The following is a 24,101-nucleotide window of genomic DNA, read 5'->3' as shown; positions in this document are numbered from 1 at the left end:
TTAAAGGGGTGTACGTGAGGTCCACTGGCCTCACCACTGAGCATGCGGTTAACAGTTTTGATCCCCCACCTCCATTGAAACTCTTCACTCTGGATTTACTAATCATCCATGAAGACCCCAATAGAAATGCATCTTTGAGCATGTAAGTGCATAATGCTTTGTGAATACAATGACTAATGAAGGTCTGTATTTGCATACTCGAAGTTGCATTCCTATTGGGGTTAACCAGCAAAATAGCAAATGCAGATTTCCACGAACTCTACACTACAATTCCCCCTACCTAACATATCGCATTTTTCTTTAGTATGTTTCATCAATACATTCCAATATCTTAAACATTGGTCGTAGAAATTTGGATTAATGGAGAATAAGAAAAACATGAAACCGTGCCATCTTTTTGAGGGGTACGCAAAGTTCTCTTACTGGTTTAGCAGATCACAGACCAAAGGTCTTCTGAGGCCCACCTCTGCTTAAAGAGAACTTACCCATATTTCAGCCACAACTTTGGTTGGGCTAACCCGAACCCAAATCAATCCAACCAGAACGGGGGGGGAAGGGTTGAAATTTGGGTTAAGGTTAGGGTTAGGATTGAAAAATCTCAACCTCATCACAACCTGAGGTCTTAGTCTTAGGCCTTATATTACTCTCATGCATTTATAAATTTGGTCAGTTCCAATTACAATCCAACCTGATAAATCGATCTCGACGTAGAATTAATATTTGACACGATACAAATATGATTCGAGTACCACATGAAATCAATAGTTTTTGGTTTATCTTAATTATGATTGTGTCAAAATCATATTGACATTTCATAGGATTAATAAACATGTCAATTTAGGATTAACCCATTAATGATCTGTTTATGACCCAACATTTCAAGTTATATTTGGGTGAAATATTACTATACTAGGTAAGAATGACATTGAATAATTTTATGGATTAAATTATGTAATGAATGATTGAATGTTTATTTTATTATTAAATTTTACTTAATGTATATTTTAAATAGGCTAATCATGTTAATTCCAGTTACATGGATCATATCATGTTACTTGTGTATTAAACAGGTCATGTTCCTGTTTAAAAAATGATTGTCATATTCATGTTGATCCATATATCTGAATACCCCCAACTTTGTGTATTAAACAGGTCAGGACTAAGAATCGTTGTGAACATTATTAGATTAGGCTCAGGCCAGGGTTGAGGTTTTGAGACATCGTGTTGGGCTTCAATAGAGCCCAACCTCAACCAGAGCCAATCCAGCGGAGTATCTCCCCATGTATTTGCCTTTGTAATTCTCTTATTGTAACTAAGGGTGCCAATGGATCGGTTTTGGATTGGACCCCATCCAGTCCAAATTCAATTTGGACGGATCATCAAGACATATTGGTATTGGTCCAAAACATTTATTAGATTAGATTGGACCTGTCTATAACAAATTTATATTGGACTGGATTGGTTTAAGCCAATGCCTGGTCCATTGATAAAAGATAAGAATATATGTGTCAATGGACTGGGTTTGAGTTGAAACCAATCAAAATCAAGATGAATTTGAACAGATTGGACAGTCCAGACATTGAATTGGACTGGTCCAAATTGGTCCAAAACATTCATTGGATTGGATTGGACCTGATCCATTTATAATGGACCAGATCGGATTGGACCAATCCAGTCCAATTTACATTCCTAATTGTAACATTCGGCATCAGGGCAAACCTTGCGTGGCTAAAAGAGAATGATTTGCACTGATTTGGCACATCCAATCTATTTTATAAAAATGTAAAAACCCGCCAAATTAAGACAAAGAAACCACTGTACGTTATGACAAATAAGTCCAAAGTATCTGCCCAAATCACTCCCTGCCAAATAATGGAAAGACAATTTCACAAACTCTAAGAAGGTTCGTTATAATTGTATCAGAAGAAAAGTTGTACATGAATACGGAACCAAATGTAGTACCACAGTAACTCCTCGCTTTAATTCACTTACATATGAGAGGACTTGTTACTGATCGCACCAGCATCCGTAAGCAAAGATAAGAGCTTCCCTTCCTTGTGCTTTGCCATGACCACTGTAATCACCAGAAATCCAAGAATTCAATTAACTGGTGCAAACAACAAACAAATAAATTTGTGAACTGAATGATAAACGACATGGTTGGATGAGTGGATTGCCCTACTGTCACAGCCGCCAATGTGATTTCCACCGATGAACACATTGGGGACAGTCCTCTGTCCAGTCCACTCTGCCAGCGCTGACTGAATTTCACCTCCATCTCCTTCACATCATAATAGGTAAAATAAGTACAAACAACAACTGTTTACCTTAACATATAGCAGCACACACCAGTCCAAACATATCTATCTTGCAACTTAGAATACAGGGCCTCTATGGTTCTGGGACCCCATGGCTTGTCAGCTGCCCCATGTTTTGAGAATCGGGACCCATCATCAGATGGATCCTGCCTAGGAGAACGATTAAACAGAAAATTAGGCTCTTGATGTTGGATGGTCTGACTAAAATTCATTTGACTGGGCTAATCTTGGCATAATAGTTGTAATTAGTTTATTTCCATTCAAAGGTGGATCTAAATTCTTCAAACATGGAACAACTGGCAATTTATGAGACCCAGACCCATGCATGGGTCCTGTGCCTCCAAGCCTGAAATGTCCCCTGTATATGAAGAGAAGGGCTAAAACTTAAAAATGTTTGTCTCCTTTCGAATTGGGAAAGATGTATATATTAGCCCCCCACTATCCGTGGATCAAGCAAAGGTGACCCAAATACTTGGAAGTTTCTTGCTACAGTGGGGCATCAGCATTTGTTAGAGCGTTCTTGTATGGTTGACAGTTCCAAGAAATCAGAAATTTGTCTTGATATTAATTAAGAGTGTCTCAAAAGTTGTGCCAACACAATTTCGAAGTCATTTGGTACTCTCTTGTGCTCTTTGATGCATTTAGTCCGTGTGATATATTTAAGCCCCTCCTGATCACCAATAGTGTGGAATTATATCATTAAAAAGAAGAATGGGAAAAGAAAAGAATATCACAGGTTCACGGGTGTATTCTGCAAGAATTTCCTTCAAGTAGCATACTCAAGCAGTTGGCAGTTCCAACTTCCAACAAAGCAACTTAAGGTCATATGTAGATTGGTATTAAAAACTGTCTCCCAAAGAACTATTAATAACCTGCAGGCTCTCAAGGCAATTATTTTTCTTTCTTTTTTCAGTATATACTGGATATGTTCATGTATGTGCATGTGGCTGTGGAAATTATACTTTCAGGCTTTTTTAAAACATAAGATGTGCATGAAAAATCTGTATATACTCGTATATTTAGGGTCTGTTTCTCAATGTGATTTTTTTAGTTGTCAATACCAAAAACAAAGGTCCCACATCTGATTTGAAAACAAAAAATGATTCTTAAAACAAAAATACAGAAAACATGTTATTGGTTGTATGGTAACCCATATCAGCCTCATGGAAGTGAAAACATGATTTTCTTTTTCTGAAAGCATCAAACAAGGTTAATGTTCTGAATTAAACTGAAAAAATGCTTTCACTTTGTTTTGAGAAAATAAATATTGGAGAAAAGTGTGTTGTTTTTTTTTCCTGCTTATGTGGCATATTTTTAAACAAGAAAAGCAAATATTCATGTTGGAGAACACCGCCTTAGCTTTTCATCATTATTTTAATGCTGTCACGCCCATGCTGGATCTCATAACTTATGGTTTAAGGTGTCCAACATGATCCAAGGGGATGTTCTAGGACATAGTGTAGAAAAATGAAAACACAATAGCGATGAAAAAGAGACTCATCAATAATTAAAGAAATAACTCACTTTCCACATCCAACTCTATGACCTTGTGACTTGCTCCTAGCTGTGAAAGCAACTTCTTAACCCTCTGGCAATAAACACAGTAGGTCTTACTGCAAACAAACAATAGAAATTTGGATCAACAACTTGGAAAGTTCTCCAGGAAACTAGGGATTCACTTAAAAGAAAGACATCTTAGAAATGAAGAAAAAGCCAAGAAGAAATGGAGATCCTTTCCCCTTCCGTATGAATATGGAATCCAAGACTCTAGTGCAGAAGGAAGATTTATGCAGTATGCATGGACAAAACAAAGTACATGATATGTTAAACTGAGGGGATATGATATCCCATATGACACACCTCAAGCAAAACCTGATTATGCACTAAGACATTAAAACCTTTTGTCAGTAGAATAGTCAATTTAACATTAGAAGATTGATCTCAGGCAACGTCCACCTAACTTGAAGAAATGTCATAAAAATAAGAATTTATCCATGCCTATTCATTGTTAACTCCAAAGAACTTCTCAAATGTAGCTATTGCATCAACTTATTTTAGCATTCTAGTTCTCACATTCTTTGAGAGGTGAGCTTCCTCTGAATACAGTAGTGAGCTTCCACCATTTACTCCTTGATCAGTGAGGTTTCAAGAAGAATTAGGGAATAGTGGTGAACCTCCAACTATTATCCCCTCCCTTGGGAAGAGAAGGGGATTTAAACAGCCAACAATTAAACTAGTGTATCAGCTTCTGTGGTGAAGCAAAACAGAATCTCAAGAAGGAAGGGCTTTACCATGAATATGGAGGTAACCTCTTTGTCTTTTCCCATAATACAATACTAGCAGGAGAGCCCGTGCATCTATACAAGTGCATAGGCATGATTAACAAAAACTCAAAAACACAAAAGACCGATTTAAAGGACGGGTTTCTGGCTGAGAGAAAGTAGGAGAGAGGATTTTAAGGAAAATGGTTTTGGAATGGAAGAGAAAACGTGGGAGGAGAGAGATCACAAAGCTAATCTCACATGTGAATTGCATTTTACAATTACGTTTTAAACAAATGAAAAAGTCATAAGGAGAGCACATCATCGCATCCCCGCTAATTATATATTAGTATTGACATATTTGTGTATATTTTCCTCCTTGGCTCTTCTTCGATTTATTGTTATCAAGCTTGGTTGACCACAATATCAGGGCTGCCCATGCCAAGCAAAAGCCAACCATTGGAAATTATTTCCGTCTTGTTACTCACTTGATTAGATTGGAATGCCCCAGTTGATTGGATTTTATTTTGTTACACATATTCCTTCTCCCCTTCCTCAAACCAAATGAACGCACATAGCATTACATTAATATCCATGGTTAATGAGTCAAATGAAATACGGAGTTGTCCAGATTTCTAAACGCCTTTTGAATTTGGATTTGGAATAGCCAAGTAAATGATATCGTATTAGGGAACGATACCAGAAAGAGAAAAAGAGAAGGTAAGTTGCTTGTGGGGGTAGTTCAATAACAGATTCTGCGGAATAATGCTAATTGTATAAGAGAATAGCCAAGTTTGTTACTTGGGTAGGAGAGAAGAAGTGTAAGAGAAACTAAGAAAAGAACTCCAAAGAAAAAGTGCAAGAGAAATAGAGATCAAACAATAAGCAGGAATTTAAACTAATCCACCAGAAGGGGTTCCTGATCCTGACTGTAACATCGAAGTTCGAAGGTACCAATAAACAAACTCGGCATAGACAATTCCAACGGATTTTGTTCTAATAAAAGCAAAACCCTCCAATCGACAGAAAAGAATTAGAAAAGTTAAAATCTATGATCGGTCCGAGCAGGCACAGATACCTACGCGGTAATCACAAAGAAAAAAAAATGTTGGACATCACCGTGAAGTAAAAAAAAAAAAAAAAGAAAGAAGAGAAGGAAAAAAAAAAAGGAAGGAGGAAAGAATGGAACCTGAAGACGACGACGGGAGTGGATGAAACGAGTTCCTTTGCCTTTGATAGCGCCGTCTCGAACTCGTCTTCGCCTTCGTCTCCTCTCCTTCTGCTCGAACTAAAAATCCCTCCCATCTCCTTTTCGGTCTTACTCTCGTATATGGAAGCAGAGAGAGAGAGAGAGAGGCGTCAGAAATCGGAACGCCGAGTCGCCGAGCAAGGTTGTTAAATAAGCAGTGGGTAGGAGGCTAATCCCAAGAATGCCTGGTTCTGGGCTTTCTGCCGCTTAAAGCTCACGCGGAAAAACAGGAGGAGAAGAAGAAGAAAAGAAGAAGAAGCTGCGTGTCCACTGTCCTTTCCTTTCTTGATCTCGCAAACTCACATATTGGAATCTTAGTTTCGTTCAAGAAGACAAAAGTTTGTCACGCTCAGGTCAAGGTGTTTCCTGTTTCGCAATTTGGAGTATTTTCCTTTCACCGTTGCGTTTAATGAATCATATACTTTACGATACCGGGTATCCCCAACCCGTTTTCCTTTCACCATCGGAAACGTGTTTGACTTTGATACCCATGCAGATCACCGTTTATAGCATTTACGCTTTTCAATGGAGTATCGAACATACCGTCCCTTTACCAAAAAAATATAAAGTATTGGTTCCGTTTAAATTTTAGCATTCAATGTTTTAAATATAACTGAAAAATGTCACCATTTGTTAAAGTTTTAAAAAATAATTTATTTAAATAGTAGATAGGCACAAAAATCAAAGTTCACTTCTACAATTTTCAATGCCAAAGAATAAAAGAAGAAAACCGTTGAAGTGGCACCTATGTAACAACATTTATTAAATAAACACTTCTAATACAAAAACACAAGAAAGTGTTATGTTGCATTGCTTATGGTTTTATTCATGTATTGATGAAATATTGATGTTATAAATTAAGATGATGAGGGTAGATTTGGTCTCCAATGGAATTGTGACACGTGGCACCTCGTGCCAAATAAGTATGGTCTTTAGGTAGTTCGCCATAGGCAGTTTGTCATAGGTAGTTCGCCATAGGCAGCTTGCCACAGGAAGTTCGTCACAGGCAGCTCGCCACAGGCAACTCGCCATAGGCAGCTTGCCACAGGCATAGACAGTAGCTCGCCATAGCCAGCTCGCCACAGGCAACTCGCCATAGGCAGCTCGTCACAGGCAGCTCGCCCTAGGCAGCTCGTCACTTGTAGAGAAGCTCGGTACAAGAGTAGCTTGGCGTATCGCAGGAACATCTCTTGCCTGACGACCTGGCCCAGACACTGACCCGTCGACTGACATGGGCGCCGACCTGACAACCTGTCCTAGACACCGACCCGCCGATTGACGCAGGCGCTACCCTGACAACCTAGCCCAGGCGCCCACCTGGCTGCCTGACACAAGCGCCAGCCTGACGACCTCGAGGAATTCACCACCGTACCTCGGTTCTGACGGGATGTGACGAGTCTTACCGTTTGGAAGCTTTTCACCCACCTAACCCGCGAGGACTCCGGTATATAAAGATCTCACCCCCCAAAGGGGAGGGAGAGGGAAAAAAGGTGGAGGTAATCCCTGCTCTCTAGCTCTCTCGTTTCTCCAATATTATCTTCAAAACTCTCTACAATCAGAGTGCTAACTTAAGCGTCGGAGAGCCCCCGCCTGGAAAATACCCCCGGGTCCTCTGATTCAGTTCTCGCAGGTCCCTCAGCTCCCGCCGCCTACAAAGAGGAGGAAAATATGGAGTTCTCGCAGGTCCCTCAACTCCTGCCACTTACAAAGAGGAGGAAAAGATGGAGTTCTCGCAGGTCCCTCAGCTCCCACTGCCTACAAAGGAAAGAAAACCACCTCATGCTGAGGGCAGTCGGGTTGCGCTGCACCAGGGAGCTCCACCATTCTCCAAGTCACAGGCCACCTAGTAGGGAGTTCGCCACTAGGTAGCTATCCACCATGCAGTTTGCCACCAGACAGTTCGCCACCAGGGAGCTCGTCACTAGGCAGTTCGCCACCATAGAGTTCGCCACCAGGCAATTCGCCACCAAGTAGCTCATCACTGAGGCACGTCACCACCGGGTCAAATAACGAGTTACTTAGCCAAAAAATTTTTACATAACAAAACATTGGTACGTGGCTAGAAATGGTTACATCATAAGGTAAATCTCTTAAACTACCCCTATTCTTTGCGAAATTGATTAACTCTATCTTTATTGTTTATATATTGTCTTAAAGTACGCTTAAGTTTTCTAACGATTGACATGCTGGTAAACACAAACGGAAAAATAAAATGTTGAATTTGCTCTTCATTATTCATCAAATTTTCAAAATAAAACCCAACTGACTGCATAAACCAGTTCATTTATCTGAGAATAACCCAACTGATTGTGTAAATTCATTTATCCGAGAATTTGAGAGATTCTCGAATTTGACCCTAACCGGAGAAGGGAACTTGGAAATTGTCTAGCCATTCATCGAGCTTGAACGATTAAAAACTCGCACATCGCCAACTAAGATACACAAGGTGAGTTCAAAATTTGAATAAATACAAGCTCTCTGTTTTGAATGATTTAATTCTTCGAAAGAATTCTTTGAGTTGTTCTTGCCTGTTCGGCTATGGTACACTGGAAATCAGAATCTAAGGTTTGTTTTATTTTATACGTTTAATCGCACGATAGTTCTCCAAAATCTGAACTTTTTTTGGTCGAAGCAGAGGGGGTCGAAATTTTATTAAGAAATCAGGTGGGTACAAATCCTCAAAATGGAGGTATTCAAACGGATCAAACCAATAGGAAAAGTGGCTGGATCTCAATACAAAAAGGTCCGCTTTTTGTGCTGCACAAGCTAGGTAATGAGCTACCCGATTCGCCTCTCTATTACAGTGGAGGACTTCACAGTGGGTAAAACGCCTACTCAGGCTACTGATGTCTGACCAGATGGTCTTTAGAGGAGAAAACTCAGATCGATTGCTATTTTTAATAGCCCTTATAGCTTCCAACGAGTCTGATTCAATGAGAATTTTATCCAAACCTTCCTTTAGTGCTTCTAAACAACCCATCCTAGTAGCTCTTCCTTCGACATCCCAAACCGATTGACAGCGTACTCTGTCCCTTTGAGCTCCAATAGCTTTACCTGAATGATCCCTCAAGACACATGCAATACCAGCAATTTGGGATTGTGGGTCAAAGCTTGCATCACAATTAACTTTAATCCACTAACTTTGCATGCTACTTGGTAGCTCGATTTAACAGAGTAGTTTCCGTCCTTGGTGAAAGCCCGAATAAGCTTATCTTCCTCTTCCTCCAAATTCAAGGGAATGGCAGATCAAAATGATTTGCCGATTGCTGAAAGTGAAATCTGAACTGCAAATTAGAATTTCTGAGTTATTCTGGGGTAAATTAAATAGTTCTATGAAATCTAATTTTTATTTAATTGTAGCCCTAACGAACGACTGAGTGTGTGAGTAAGAGGGAGTCGTTCATGATTGAAAATCCTATATAGTTTAAACTATGAAATCCAAACTCTCTCTACGTTATCCCGCAACCTGAATACATAACACAGATTCAATATTTTCGCACTCCACGACTCGACTTTAATGCTTTCTCTATATTATCTTTTTTTTTTTTCCTCTTATCTCTGCAATTTGCGTTTTTGAAACAGATCGCCATCAGGAGGCCAGGTTTCAAAATTGACGGCAGTAAGGCAGGTTATGGGATATCTCTTACTGTCAGATCTTCAATAGACAGGGGTTGATACCTTAAGATTTGTTCAAATTTTGAACTCACCTTGTGGATCTTAGCTGGCGATGCGCGAGATTTCATTCGTTTAAGCTCAATAAATAGCAGAAATCCAGAGCTTAGATTTTTCTCAACTTCTTTAAATGATTTGATTTGGATTCTGAGAAATCCAATTACCCCAGTCAAAACCCGAAATTCAAACATTAAGAGATCAAGCGACTTACGATCGAACGCTTGGCCAATCCCCGTAAAACTCATAAAACCTTAATTTTTTTACATTTCTTTTGAGATCCACTAAGAGAAGGGAGATAGCACAAAAGTTTTTAATCGAATTAGCTATCTTGGGAGGCTCAACTTCCCATCAAATTTTTGCCGTTCAGAAGTTGTATAGCTGTCGTCACCTGTCGCTTGCAACGATATCAAAATCATGTCATCGCTGCAACTTCCAACATTAGCAATGAATGATAAGGATATTTTAAGAATTTTAAAATAATTATCATTATCTTAATGTCACATGTACATGAATAACTAAAGGATAACGACAAAAGAGATTTTAGATAATTGTTAGAAAACTTAAGATTACTTTTAAAAAAATATGTAGAGAGTAAAAGGTAGAGTTAACCAATTTCGCATACAATATGTAAATGCATTAATTAATGTCAAATACCGTCATCATCCATGACTATTGACTACAGCAGTGAATTGTGTTTTTGCGAATAATGGTGATCAATCCAAAACGCAACGCACACGCCACCATTATTCCAATTACCAAACAATCCCCTACGACTCAGAGAGAGAGGAAGAGAGCGCGCGCGCGTCGCTTCAAAGTGCAAATAACGAGGAGGCATAAGCAATTAGGCATTGATGTTATATTGACACCAATCTGACGCCATTAAGGCCTTCCTAAAGACAGCAGCTTCGGCGGGCCCAGAATGAGAGAGAATAATGAGACAACCAGCTTATAAGCGTTAATTATTGTTAATGATGTCTTTCTCTCTCTCTCCCTTCACAGATTTGCTTCGAAAGTTCCAAGCATTTGTAGTTTACCTTCTTATTTTTGGACCAAACCAGAATTCTACACACTGTCGCTTGGTCAATGCGTCCCGATTTCTTATTGTGGTGGATGTTCGTCCTAGAAAATTGACTTGAGAAAATGGGGTATGCGTATGATACCAACAGATAACAGAGGCGACGCCTAAATCCTATCCTAATGCTTCCAACTGTTGGTGTTGGTTGGGGGCTCAACAACGTCCTATATCTTAACCTCCCTACCCGCTATTCTTTCTGAACGTTCCTTTGCCTCTTCTACGTCATAATAATAATAGTAGAAATTAAACTATAGATCGCGTACAGGAAAACCCAATTTTGCTGCCTTCACAAACTCTCTCTTTTTCTTTCTTCCGGCTTTCCTGGTGCAGGTAATGAACCTCCACCAGAGGAAGATTCCTATTTAGCAATTCTCTGATTCCCTCCTCTTTCTCCTCAATTAGTCAATTCCTCATCCTCCTCCTCTCTCTCTCTCTCTTTCTTATATGGCTATGGGTGACATGATGTCATGATCCATTTCGATTTCACATTGTATTGCCTACCCCACATGATTTTGTCCAAAAAGCTTTATTTTCCCTATCACAAGAGAAAAAAAAAGGCAAATGACAGATCACCATGCTATATTTTGGAGGTATTGAACACCCAACCCCCTAAACTTTTGGGTTCCAACACTTTACCCCCTCTCTAGTAATTTCTACAAAAGATTCTCATGTGAATGTCATGTGCCTTTTAAACATCCATAAATCCTTAATTTGTGTCAGTTTGCCCTTTCTTGAATAAAACCTTTACTTGATGTTTCTTTTTTCTTCTCTCTCACCCAAAATGGGTGAAAAAAGAATGCTTTCTCCTTCTCATTTCATCATTTTGAAATGTCATACTTCCACACATATGAATCTCAAATTGGCATTTTAATAAATTAACTTCTTCCATCAATCCAATCATCGAAAAGGGGTCAAAGTGTTAGAATCTGAAAGTTTAGGCGGTTTCATTGCAAATGAAAGTTTGGGGGGGGGGGGGGCTAAGTTTCACTACCCCAATGTACAGGCTGGTAATCTCTATGGCTCAGTTTGGAAGGAGTGCAAATACATATAAAATAAAAGGTTTTGCACTCAACATGTTTGCACAACCCTCCCACACATACACAATAGGCTATGGATTGATTTTGCTTGGCACAATAACTAGGTAGATTTGGGCTCCATTTGCAATTCCTTCTTTTAAGGATTTATCTCCTTTTGCAGTTAAAAACTGTGTTTATAGGGGCATTTTAACAGCAAAAAAGGAGAAAGTTCTTAAAATAATGAATGCCAAATGCAGTCTTAGTAACTTGTGTAATACATTATACATGATATTGGATCATATGTAGATACAATAGTTCTTTTTTCTTTGGCAAAATAAAGGGAACCATTAAAAAACAAGGAGAAAGTAATCGTCTGATATAGGGAGGGGAATCAAAAAAGAAAACAAAAGTTCTTTGTTCAGCAGTTTTTTCAGCTAGCACTCACCATATTTACTTCCAAAGATAGATGAAAAGCAATTGCCATCCCTGGAGGGGAAGAAGAGCAAGAAAAAATTGGAGGGTGGGTGGAATTAGACTACAGGCTACTACGACAATGCATTTTCACCATTTGATGCAGTATTTAATCCCTTCATGACTATAAGAAATTAACCACACTGCGTATATGGGCTTTTCTTTTTTTTTTTCTCTAGAAAAAAAAAAAACGAAGATAGAAACTTAACTAGCTAAAACATGTCTTCATATGGTAGCATCGTGAACAATTATTATAGCACAGAAACCACAATAAAAGAAAACCAGTAAATAACCGCAATGCAATATAGTGGTTTCTACGCATATTATCTATGCAATTTGTGAGAACTTAAGAAGAAGCGACTGCAACTGCACCAGCTTGAGTTAGCAACGGCACCAGCTTCCCTCCCCTATGCATCTCTGTGGTCTCTGCAGTAAAAATCAACAAAACAGTTTAGTCAGTAAAAAATGCTACTTGAGCTGTTTCTGGAACAAGAAACGTTCAGGAGGGATTAAATACATACTGTCGCATCCACCAATGTGATTTCCCGCAATAAACACATTGGGGACGGTCTTCTGCCCCGTCCACTCTGCCAGTGCTGATTGTATTTCATTTCCATCACCTTCAGTGTTACAAAGAACCAAAAAAATGGACAATAAGTGTGGTCAGGGTATGTGTTTCCAAGCAGGACATGGTATAACCTTATCAAATTACCTTATAGAGGGAAAAAAACACTGCAGATTGCAGAAGCAGTTAGTTGCAACTTGGTTTTTGAAGAACAAATTTCCTCATCCTATTGGCAGTAATTATTGACTCAACTTAATAGTTTTGTTTTTTTAACAAAATAGTACACTAGATATTTACTAGTATAATAATTGATTCTCTTCATAACTTTGTTAGGTAATCAAGGTTGACATCACAAAGAGTGTCAAAAAGACAATTATAACGTCGACTATTCTACCAAACCCATGGACATCTAAGAGATAATAGAAAGAATTTTGCTGCAGTTTATGTCATACTCCCCGAAGAGATTGAAGATGCTGGAATTTTCATGGAAGAGTCTGCCTGTGGGTGTTCTGAAAATCAATGTAGATGGTGCTTCTTCAGGCTCAGGTGTGGGATGATGGTGCGGGATGATAGAGGGTGGCATATTGCGAGTAAAGATTGTGATTTTGGGCCTTGTTCTGTCCAGGAAACAGAGGCGCTGGCTTTTCAAGGCAGGTTTGATGCTGGATAAAATACTGAATTTGAGGAATTCATCTTAGGAGGTGATGTGTTATCCATTATCAATATGTTGGAAGGCTCAGCTGTGCATATTCCATGGAGAATTTCATCAATTATTGCAGACTGCAAGGAGCTAATTCAAGAGGCAAATATCAAGGTTCAGTTCATTCCTCACCAAGCTGATGATTGTTTGGCCAAGTTGGCAGTTTTTGAGAATTGTTGTAAGACTTGGTTAAATGATTCTCCTGAATGTATTTGTATCATAATTAGGGAGGAGATGAATGTACTGTTTTCTGATTTATTGAATGAAATTGCATTTTGTCCTAAAAAGACAATTTTAAGAGAACGTATAGGGATATACCTTAGAAACACATGGATGCGATGAAGAATCAAATAATTATAAATATGATATAAAGTCATAAATAATACTTACAATAATAATTCTCGTAAAGTTCCAACTAATAACATAGTACAGGGACGGGCTGCCCCTGGTTGACTAGCCTCGTGAAGCAAAATTATAAATTTAATGAGTAATGCAATAATCCCTGGTGGAGGGTAAACTTAGAATTCTAATTAGACCATCTAAACCATGGAAGAATAAACTTATGCTTATCCACCTAACAAGAATCTTACAAACCGATCCGTGACGCGAGTATATGTACTAACTTAAATTCGCGACTAATATACTCGACCAATTGCTAAGCTGAAAATATCAAAAGCTTCAGCACTAAAAGTCGAAGGATGAATCTCAGTTAGTTTTATTGTTTGTTGGTGATCGGTAATTTAGAACATAATTACGTCAAATAACAAAAAACCGGTTGAATTGACAAAGAAATTTAGAGGAGGAGGAGGAGGAGAGCGGAGGACTCACTTTCGACGTCCAATTCGATGGCATTATAATTCGCCCCCAATTGTGACAAAAGATTCTTCACCCTATCGCAGAAGGGACAATACGATTTGCTGCACCAAAAATATTCGCAAATTTTCAGAAAAAAAGGAGATTTATTTTGATGGATTGTAGGGACTAATGACAGATCGATAGAGAAGAAGAATAAGAATAAGAACAAGAGAAAGAGAGAAAAAAGAAAAGAAAGTGCAACAAAAGCGATCTTACAATGGAAAAAAGAGTAACATAAACAACATAAAATAAGAGATCGAGAGAGAGAGAGAATATGCCCTAACGTTAAACAAGCGTTATGTTATGTTAACATATTAATCATACCTGAAGACGACGACAGGATGCTTTGAAACGATCTCCTCCGCCTTGGAAAGTGCCATCTTTTTTCTTCTTCTTCTTCTCGAAACAGAGGAAAAAGTCTATTAGTTCTCCCAAACTCTCACTCCCTGTTGTTTTGGCAACAGGTTTTCCTTTGGTTGCATAGAATGCAGTTCATTTCACCACGAAAATCGGAATATATATACAGTGAGAGAGAGAGAGAGAGAGGGGTTGGGATTAATATTGTGTTTCTCCTTACATCGAAAGTTTTGGGGTGCATATAGAACCACGTCGAATCTGTATTACGAAGTAGGTTAAGTTCGTTATCATTTACCATCGCGGACCGGACACGGCATGGTACGCCCATCTGAATCATCTGATTGGAATAATTTTACAAGTCGCTATAAATGATGTTGGACGGTACTATGGTATGTTAGCACTTTTCCCATGTCAATATCAGATTTAAAAGTGAAAACGCGAATCGCCCGGTCAACCAATTCAGCCCCTTGCACGTGATTTTGGAACGTCAACGCGTGCAGCCAGCCAAGAAAAAGCAGCTTTTTTTCATACTACGACGGAGACGGAATGGGAAGAGATTTTTTTGACGAAAATGCCCTTAAACGCCCAATCCTATTTCAAAGATTTATAGGGAAGCGGGAATCCATGAAACAGAGAAAGACACTGCTCAGAGCCGTTCACTTAGCGGTCACCACCTCTGATATGCTCCTCTCCACTGCTCTCAGCTGCTGCTGCTCTCTCCCTCTCTCTCTCTTGAAGCAAGACTCCTTTTGACCGGACAACGGCCATGCGTGATCGATCGAACATAATAAAGGGTACATGTACAAGAGAAGACAGATCTGAAGATGGGATTTTCGTCATTTTTTACAAGTAAGGGTGTCTAAATTTCAGGAGTGCAAGATGTGGAACCAGATCTGAAGAGCTCACAAGTGACGGTGAAAGGCGTATTCAATCCCCATAAGCTGGTGGAGTACGTGTACAAGAGAACAGGGAAACACGCAGTGATCGTGAAGCAAAAACCGGAGAAGGAGAGCAAGGAAGAGAAAGAAGAAAAGAAAGAGGGTGGTGGAGAGAAAGAGAAAAAGGGGGGAGGAGGCGGAGGAACGGGAGAAGGGGAGAAGGAGAAGAAAGAAGAAGGTGAAGAAGCGAAACCAGGGACTGGAGAGGAGACGAAAGTGGAAGTAAAGAATAACGAATTTTACTACTACTACTACACCCACCATCCCAAATACGTATACCCTCCTTAGATCTTCAGCGACGAAAATCCCAACGCCTGTTTGATTATGTAAAAATTTGAGTTTGAGAAAGGACCATGGGTAGAAATGGTACTGGGAACTGGGAAGAAGTATTACCCATTTTTCCTCATTATTTACTATTAGTCGTTTTAATTTCACTATCTTGTACATTGTAGATTTCGTTCCTGACACAAGAACGATGCCAAGAGAAACCAGATTTGTTCGGGTGTCTAAATTTCACTTATACAAGAACGAGTGTCTAATTCCGTTCTTAACACAAGAACGATCCTCCCGTCTTCGCGTCCTCCTTCTTCGGTTCTTGTACGGGTGTCTAAATTTCACTTGTACAAGAACGGGTGTCTTATTCCATTCTTGACACAAAAATGATCTTCACACCCTCTTCTTGCAGTACAACTCATTCTCTAGTCGTCTTCTTCAACCTCACTGACCTCAGATCGGGTTTCTCTCGTACAAGAAGGATGCCAATACGTCGGTCCTGATATTTTAATATTAAAATGGATGGAACATAATAAAGGATAAAATAATAAATTAGTAATATCCGTAAGTTACACTGATATGGTGAGTTTTGGACGTTTTGAAAAGTTATGATAAATTTAAATTTAATAGAATTTATAAAAAGTGAGGGTGGGTTTTAAACAATTTCTCTTTTTTTTTTTTTGTTTTATTTTTGGACTCTATAATCCGTCCAACATGTTGGACTATAAGATGCATGCAGATATGCATAAGGTGATCAAGGTGTCGTCATCATCATTGCCCAATGACTGCTATTTGGGTTAATGAAAAGATAAAGAGAGAAATAGATAATCGAGAAAAAGTACTCTTAATTTCTCCCTTATTTTCCATCGAACCAAATATAACAATGGGTGGAAAAGTAGGTCGATGCTTGGTATCATGCTTTTTTATTAGTAATCATGTACGTAATTTGTATATAGTAATTCTAAATGATGATAATGATAATAATAATATATTTAAAATTTTCTATAAATTTTATGTATTTTTTATTTTTTGTTTTTTATTATTAATCGAATACATTTTATAAAATCCAAATCTGATTACATAAACACATCAACCAAACATGTGATAAAATGGATAAAGTTGTAAAGTTTCAAGTATCATTGGCAAGCTTACCTATTTAATCCTTACAATTAAATATGGACTAAATTTAAAAATGAGTATTTTAATCAAAAGAAAGTTCCACAATCTTATCCATATTTTTAATAGTAGCGTAAATATAGAATTATAAATGTGTTCAATTTTTTTTACAATTTTTTTTTAATATTTTTGTGTGTAAAACTAATTCTAATATATCAAACTTACTTTTTTATTTAATATGATACATATAGGAAATTTTTTTTTAACTACCCTTAAGATTTAGGAAATTGACTAACTATACCCATACTGTTTTTGTATTGTCTTAAAATGCCCCTTTTGTTTGATAATTGCCGCACATCTCCCTTCCCATTAAGTCTCCGTCACATACGTTTACACATGACTTCACTGTATTTAGTTTAATTTTAAGTTATACCTAAAATACCCTTTCCGGAGAAGAACACCGCCATTTCTACTCAAACTAGTGGCAACGACTAACCTTCCTCTCTCTCTCTCTCTCTCTCTCTCTTATTTATTTTCTCCCTTTCCTTTCCCATCTTTCTTTTCTTCCATTTTTTGCCACCGCTCATCATCTTCCGACGGGAATAACGAATCCTTAGCGATGATCTTCTCTTAGTCTTCTCCTTCATCACCATTGACAAGCATTGATAAGTTATGATTAGATCAATAGACGATTCCCTGGGGATTGTGGTATCCACATAAACTGTTATCTATCCCCATTGGCAACAACTTTAGCATCCACGTAGGGTCAGTTGTATTGGTCCCAGCATTAAATTGGAGAAAAATAATAATTTTACCTAAAAAACAAGTGAAATAATTCGGGAAAGAATCAAGGAAGGAGAAATATGGCCTCATTAGGAGTGTTTGCAGTTGGAATTGGACCCTTCGGGCCATGATGTCGAAGGCCGTGTAGGGGTTACGAATCTTTCGACCAGAATGTGTGAAAGAGGGAGTGGACTGATATGAACCGGAAAGACCTTGCGTATACTTCACCAGTGCCCATTTCCGCCTGCAATTGAATAATTATTGCTTTGGAAAGATCATCCAAAGAATACATTCATAAATGAAACTAAATGCAGTTTAAAAAACTCTAAGGCTCAGTTTGGAAGAAGTGTAAATACAATCTACTCAATAAACGATGAACGACAAAAGAACTATCGTTCCACACTTACCTAAAAGGCTAAAACCACGAAGTTTGTAATACGGCAAGTTCGAGAGCAAAGTTTAATTGATGTCGAATACGTATGCCCTTCCCCTCCCCCGAGACCTTAACTCTCCCGCGAATGATAACGAATCCTAGATGACCAAGATGACCATGACTAAATCCGACGCGTAATGATCGCCCATCACATTATTCTTTCATGAAATTGACTCACCTCTCTGGGATCTGCTTCCAGAGCCCCGTGTCCTTGGTCTCAACCGAGAACCTGCAGTTGTCGCAGAACAATCCATCGTCTACTCGGATCTTGCGGTCATCGGCGATTGGGTACATTTTAGCGGATTTTCGGATTTTAGTCAGCATTTTGAGGTGTGGTTTTCGGAAGACAGCATTTTATTGCTTATCAGCAACAACTCTCCTCTTTAGACGAGTTTTATTTAAAATTCTCACTTTCAATAAGTTGTTAAAAGTTTCTTTGTGAAAACTTAAAGAAGAATAATAGACAAAATAGTATTTTTAATCCTTCAGTCAAACACTAATTGCAAGGAATATTTAGTCAATTGTCAAAAATAGTAGTATTTTAAGAAAATATTGAAACATTAGGAATATAGTTAGTCAATTTTCTAAACCTTGGAGCTAGTTTAAGAAAATTTTTCATAAATATATGATATTATACATGTGCCTGAATGTTTTTTTTTTTGCAAAAAATTATGTTTTTTTTGTATTTTTATATTATGGCATTAAAATTAACACATTTAACCAAAAGTTAAACTATTTATTTTTAATTTTTATATTTTACTTTTGGCTAGTTGTAAATTATGCATTTCATTTTTAGTTTGATTAATTAAAAATCATAAATGTTTCTAATTTTTCTATATTTTTTTATGTTTATTTCTATTTTAAAAAAAAATATTACCTAACTATAGCTTTGTAGGTTGATCAATTTGATTCAGATGGTTGAATTGCTTAGCCACCACTTGGATAAAAATAATTTTATTTTTGAGCCAGTTTTAAAACATATAGGTTTATATTGTTAAAAATATCAACATAGATCTAATTAGTTGCATTTATTAATTAAAAAATAACTTAAAAATATAAGATTTAATAAGAGAAAATGAGATTTAATACCTTAAGTATAAGAATTAATGAAATGGGATTAAATGAGGTGAAAAGTAATAATTGGAGTTATATTTTCAATCATTACAATTAGAGATGGATTAAATACACAAATATAAGCATTTTAGTAGCCATTAAAGCTGACATAAAAACTATAATAAAATGAATTTTATACAATTTTTTCAAACAAAAAAAGCGTAAGGTAAATTTAGTTTTAAAAAGTTTCACATTGCATCCGCACTTATATATATAGTGTCGATATTATTTTGGGTAATCAAGATTTTTTTCGATATCTTTTGAAGGGCTACACAATGGGGGATAGCCCATCCCCTAACCTAGGTACAGGTAGGACTTGATCCCAAATCTCCGCTACGACCAGCAGGAGACCTTACCAACCAGCAAGTTTCCCAACTTGCATTGTGTTGGGTTAAACTTGGGTTAGAATCAATTGATAAATTTGGGCTTGACCTTAGGTTCGACAAGGTTCGAGTATGTGGTTTGCACTTTTAGGGTTGGGCATGGGTTGACCTCAACTTAACTCAACTTGTTCGAGTTACAACCCTAGCCAAGCCCATCCAAGAAAATTTTGAGTTAGGGCAGCCATTTTCTAAATAATTTATTAATTTATATAGGCTAAACCAAGTGCTCAACCAAGGCCAAGGCCTAGACATATATTTTCAAGACTGTTGTGTGGGCCACATCGAGTTGGGGCAACCCTAAAGGTTGTTAGTAGCCAATAAAAACTTGCCAAGGGACAACCCATTTTTAACTCTAGGGCCTTTGTTCATTTTTTCAGTAAAAAGGGGCAAGTAAGTTGGTTAGCATGAGAATTAATCAATTTATCTACATTCATTTTTTGTATTAGATGGCTAAATGCTTTCCGAGCGCAACAATTACTTGGGCAAGTATAATCATTTGCCCACTTGGGTAAATAACTTTCCCACCCATGGGAAAAATTACTAACACATGATGGAACAATATTATCCCTTCAATAATGACACTTTTATGGATAAAAGTATCATTGTACAACTTTATTTACGAAACAAAAGAACAATAATAAATGCACTTACTTGGATAAATGTATCTTAGAAAACATTTGCTTAGATAAATACATTTACTTAGATAAATGGCTTCCCAAAAAATGAACAAAGCCTAACTAAGTCTCAACAACCTTGTTCCTATTCAACTTGTTCAACAATGGATTAAATTTTCAATTCCAATTGAATTTATTCATACTTAATTGGGTATGTGAATCCAATTCAAATGAATTGGGCTTGAAGTTGAATCACATTAATAAGATCCATTTGAATTTGTAGTTGGTACGGGTAACATTGACTCCGGCATCAATAGATGATGCGTGGCACTCTCAGAGGGCATTTTCGTCATCTCACAAGACCTTAGGGAGCATTTATTGTGAGTGTTACAAACTTGGCTGAACCCTCCACTATGCATTTATGGCAGGGTAGTGCTTGGCCACTGTTATGACCCAAAATTTTAAGGTGGAGACTTACGACGGAACCATAGGCTCGGAAGATCATTTGGAGAGCCTCTATGTTATCATGCTTCTCCATGGGTTCTTCAACGCCCTGATGTGTAGAGCATTCTAGACCACGTTTAAGGGTGCCACCAGGAGATGGTTCTCAAGTCTTACCATACGGTTCATAAGTTCTTGGGACTAATTCGCAGACATCTTCCTATTGCATTTTATGAATAGTCAACAGTGACAAAAGACTTCAGTTGCACTCGTGATCATGAAGCAAAAACCCAAAGAGTCACTTCAGAGTTATATTCAATGCTTTCAACTCCAAAGCACTAGAGGTCAAGGACCTTGATCAAGCAGTAGCCGTTGCAATGGCCACAAACAACCTCCTATCGTCTCTTTTCAACTTCTCCCTTGCTAAGAAGCCACCTTGAAAAATAGTCGAATTCTTAGCAAAGGTAGAGAAGTACATCAACACTAAAGACAACAAGGCTAACAAGCGCCCGCTAACAAATGAACAAGCTGACAGGAAGAAAAAAGATAGAAACGAGCCAAAGCCCGATTGCTCTAACGGCAAGAAAGACAAGTTGAGCCCACCTTCATATGACGATTACACTCCATTGAATGCTATTGGAAGCCACATCCTAATGTAGGTCATGAAGCATGTGGTGGCAGAACAAAATTAAAAAGAAACCAAAGAAAGACAATCGGGACAAGTATTACAAATACCACTGCAGCATTGACCATGACCCAAAAGAGTGTCACGAACTTAAGAACGAGATCAAAACCCTCATCAGGAAGGGTTACATATAGGAATGCAAACGATTCAGGCTAGATTTGAATAAGGTATATTTGAATCCCATCCGATACACTGTAGATCCAACTCGAAACGAAAATCCAATTAGATCTCATAAATACTTATTCGAATTCAAATCCGGTCAAGATTTAAATAATTAATTTTTAGAATTGGTTATGACTTTTGAGCCCAAACAGAAAATTTAGTTGTTTAGTTGGCATGAATCATGAAAATTTAAAATTTAGTTGTCTATCAGACCCTGGGTTTTTCCGGAAGATATTTCAAAGTATACACCAACTTCTTCCTCGGTTCCTCCCTCGTTTTACATTGTAATTATTACTAGAAAGAATTCTTCCACCTTTGTGTGTGTGTGTGTGTGTTTTTTTTAAATTATCACCTACTTCTGTGTTTTTTAAATTCATTCATGTGACCTCATACGTTTGATTGAATAAACAAAGAGCTTTTTATTATTATATATTTATAATTATTGAAATAAATTATATAGCATGTGTATAGAGAGAGATGCTTTGAGGACAGGATTGATGGAGAGGATTCCTGCTGGTGGATATAAAAAAAGCAGAAGAATTGGCAGCAGAAGCTGATGAAGCTCCTCCTCTTTATGGAGATGTATTGGAGTCTATCCTGTCGCGTGTTTCTCTCATCCACCTCCTGTCCTCCTGCCTGCCTCTCGCGTATCCAAGGCTTGGCGACACGCCGTAGACATAGTCACCTCTTTTCCAATTCTTCCCCGCGTGCCAACCCATGGCTCATCCTCTATCTCCAGAGTCGTCGCAACCCATCTTCAATAACCGCCCATGCCTATGATTCCAATTCCCATGTTTGGATGGATTTGAGATTAATCAAAATGCTGCCTCCACCCCTAACCTTCTACCTCCTCCGCTCGTCATCCCAACCCCACCCAAATCTCCTTTACATTCTCTCTTCCTCCATATTCGCCTTCTCACTTGATGCCCTCAACGTCACGTGGCACAATCCTGAGACTCCTCTTGTGTGGCGAGTGGATCCCCTCGTTGCTATTATTGGCTCCCACGTCGTCGTCGCCGGTGGCACCTCCGCGTTTGAAGATGACCCGCCCGCCGTGGAGATGTACAACCTCGATTCACGCAAGTGGGAGATGTGCCGATCCATGCCTGCCATCCTCGTGGGCTCTGCCTCCACCACCTGCCTCTCGATCGCCGTGTCCAAGGGCCAACTCTTCGTCTTGGAGAAACTCTCTGGCGTCATTTGCACTTTCGACCCGGAGAAGAAGACGTGGGGAGGTCCCTTCAATTTACACCGCCCAGGACCATCTGTGCTTTGTTCCTTAATCACTGGGTCTTCGGATGGGCGCTTGATTCTGGTTGGGCTGATGATGGGAGAAGTTACCGACAGCATCCAAGGCATCGGGCTTTGGGAAGTCAACTGTGAGACCTTCGACTGTAAGGCAATGGGGAACATGCCGGGGTAGATGGTCGAGAGGCTGACGAATGAGGATTATTCGTTTCCGTCATCAATCGGGGTATCGACTGCGGAAGGTTTCGTTTACATCTATAATCCATCGAATCCTCAACATATTATGTTCTGCAAATTGATCAACGGTATGGCGGGAGAGTGGGGATACGTTCATAACTCCATCATCAATGATGGAAATAGAATGGACAGATTCGTGTTCACTTGCTCGAGGGTAAGAACCAATGATCTTCAGATGGCTTTGACTTCGGGGAGTAGGAAAATCACGGTAAAGTCGGTTGGCAACTGAGCCGGAGACAGACGTGGACGTTGCATATTCCTTGCCATCGACACTTAGTGAGTCAAATGTAGTGGCTATTTGGTTTGACTTCGTTTATTCTGTTCGGGAAGGAACTGTTGAGTCATTCTTATTTAACCCAACTGGCAACTCCCCGTTATTTCATTATTTGATTTTTTTTTAACTCAAAAATAAAAAATACAAGTGAAGGGAGATCCGGGCTCCCTTTCTGTTTCCCCCATCTCTATTCTTCACGATACCACAGGCAACTGTCTATCCGCTGCAAATTACTTGGATTTTCAATATTTGATGAGCTCTCAATAGAAAAACGAGAGAAAAAGAGAAAGAGGCGTGAGGGCTGGATCGAAAACGCAGCAATTGGCACTGGATTGGAATTTGGAAATGGACTGAAAGCACTATGACAGATTGTATTTGGCGGGTGAGACCTCGTTGACTCCCAAGCGAAGCGGGCACCCGTATCAAACCAGCTAAAGAAAACTTGTTTTTACCGCCCAAATGAATAAAGTATACAGCTCAGATATAAGTTAATATATATGGAGCTTTTTTATTCATTTGGAGCATCATATCGATTTGTTAGTACTAATGTAAGAATTTGCATTAATTCAATACCATGGATTTTGACAACTGAAATGGCTTGAAAAATTCATCATAATTTTTTCAAGTAAAAATTTTACTGGATTTAAATAATTACTGGGATGATTCATAATAAGAGGATTAGAGCCTATTCTAGAATGTGGTATGTTAGAGCAATGAATCTCCTCGCACCAACCTCTGAGGCACATCTCACCATATGTATCGGGAACATTTCCCATGTTTATGTATTATTATTTATGGGAGATATTCTTAATACACAGTGGAATAATGTACCTGAAGTCAGTGTGAGGTGTATTCTGTGAGG

The 24,101-nt window shown here is 38.5% G+C and overlaps 2 protein-coding genes and 1 pseudogene across 3 annotated transcripts; 1 reads left to right on the top strand and 2 right to left on the bottom strand.

The window, feature by feature from the left end:
* Positions 1-1,752: 1,752 nt before the first annotated feature.
* Positions 1,753-6,222, bottom strand: LOC148862785 (glutaredoxin-like). Of its 2 annotated transcripts, XM_088978575.1 has the most exons (5): positions 5,769-6,222; positions 3,843-3,931; positions 2,183-2,281; positions 1,993-2,074; positions 1,753-1,862 (listed from the first exon to the last, which is right to left on the bottom strand). In XM_088978575.1, exons 1-5 carry the CDS (start codon positions 5,882-5,884, stop codon positions 1,856-1,858), a joined length of 393 nt encoding a protein of 130 aa, XP_088834701.1. In that variant the 5' UTR covers positions 5,885-6,222; the 3' UTR covers positions 1,753-1,855. The 2 variants fall into 2 exon arrangements, with proteins under 2 accessions (XP_088834701.1, XP_088834702.1); XM_088978576.1 differs by having other exon boundaries at positions 1,753-2,074; positions 5,769-6,217.
* Positions 6,223-12,261: 6,039 nt separating this feature from the next.
* On the bottom strand, positions 12,262-14,801 carry LOC148862784 (glutaredoxin-like). The gene is made up of 4 exons (XM_088978574.1): positions 14,507-14,801; positions 14,156-14,244; positions 12,584-12,682; positions 12,262-12,488 (listed from the first exon to the last, which is right to left on the bottom strand). The coding sequence occupies exons 1-4, from the start codon at positions 14,560-14,562 to the stop codon at positions 12,409-12,411; spliced, it is 324 nt and encodes a 107-aa protein (XP_088834700.1). The 5' UTR covers positions 14,563-14,801; the 3' UTR covers positions 12,262-12,408.
* A 7,180-nt stretch (positions 14,802-21,981) lies between these two features.
* On the top strand, positions 21,982-23,819 carry LOC148862783 (F-box/kelch-repeat protein At1g23390-like; annotated as a pseudogene).
* Positions 23,820-24,101: the final 282 nt, after the last annotated feature.

The sequence above is a fragment of the Nelumbo lutea genome, chromosome 3, assembly GCF_056320005.1.
Source record: "Nelumbo lutea isolate HS-2025 chromosome 3, American lotus-T2T, whole genome shotgun sequence".
Classification (NCBI taxonomy): Eukaryota; Viridiplantae; Streptophyta; class Magnoliopsida; order Proteales; family Nelumbonaceae; genus Nelumbo; species Nelumbo lutea.
The sequence above is the reverse complement of the archived record's forward strand: the minus strand, read 5'-3'. Positions and strand labels throughout refer to the sequence as shown.

Coding starts and splice junctions, on each gene's coding strand:
- LOC148862785 (XM_088978575.1), bottom strand. CDS start 5,884: ATGGGAGGGATTTTTAGTTCGAGCAGAAGGAGAGGAGACGAAGGCGAA. Junction 3,932..5,768: donor ACTCCCGTCGTCGTCTTCAG/GTTCCATTCTTT, acceptor GTTTGTTTGCAG/TAAGACCTACTGTGTTTATT. Junction 2,282..3,842: donor CATAGAGTTGGATGTGGAAA/GTGAGTTATTTC, acceptor TATGATGTGAAG/GAGATGGAGGTGAAATTCAG.
- LOC148862784 (XM_088978574.1), bottom strand. CDS start 14,562: ATGGCACTTTCCAAGGCGGAGGAGATCGTTTCAAAGCATCCTGTCGTC. Junction 14,245..14,506: donor CATCCTGTCGTCGTCTTCAG/GTATGATTAATA, acceptor TTTTTGGTGCAG/CAAATCGTATTGTCCCTTCT. Junction 12,683..14,155: donor CATCGAATTGGACGTCGAAA/GTGAGTCCTCCG, acceptor GTAACACTGAAG/GTGATGGAAATGAAATACAA.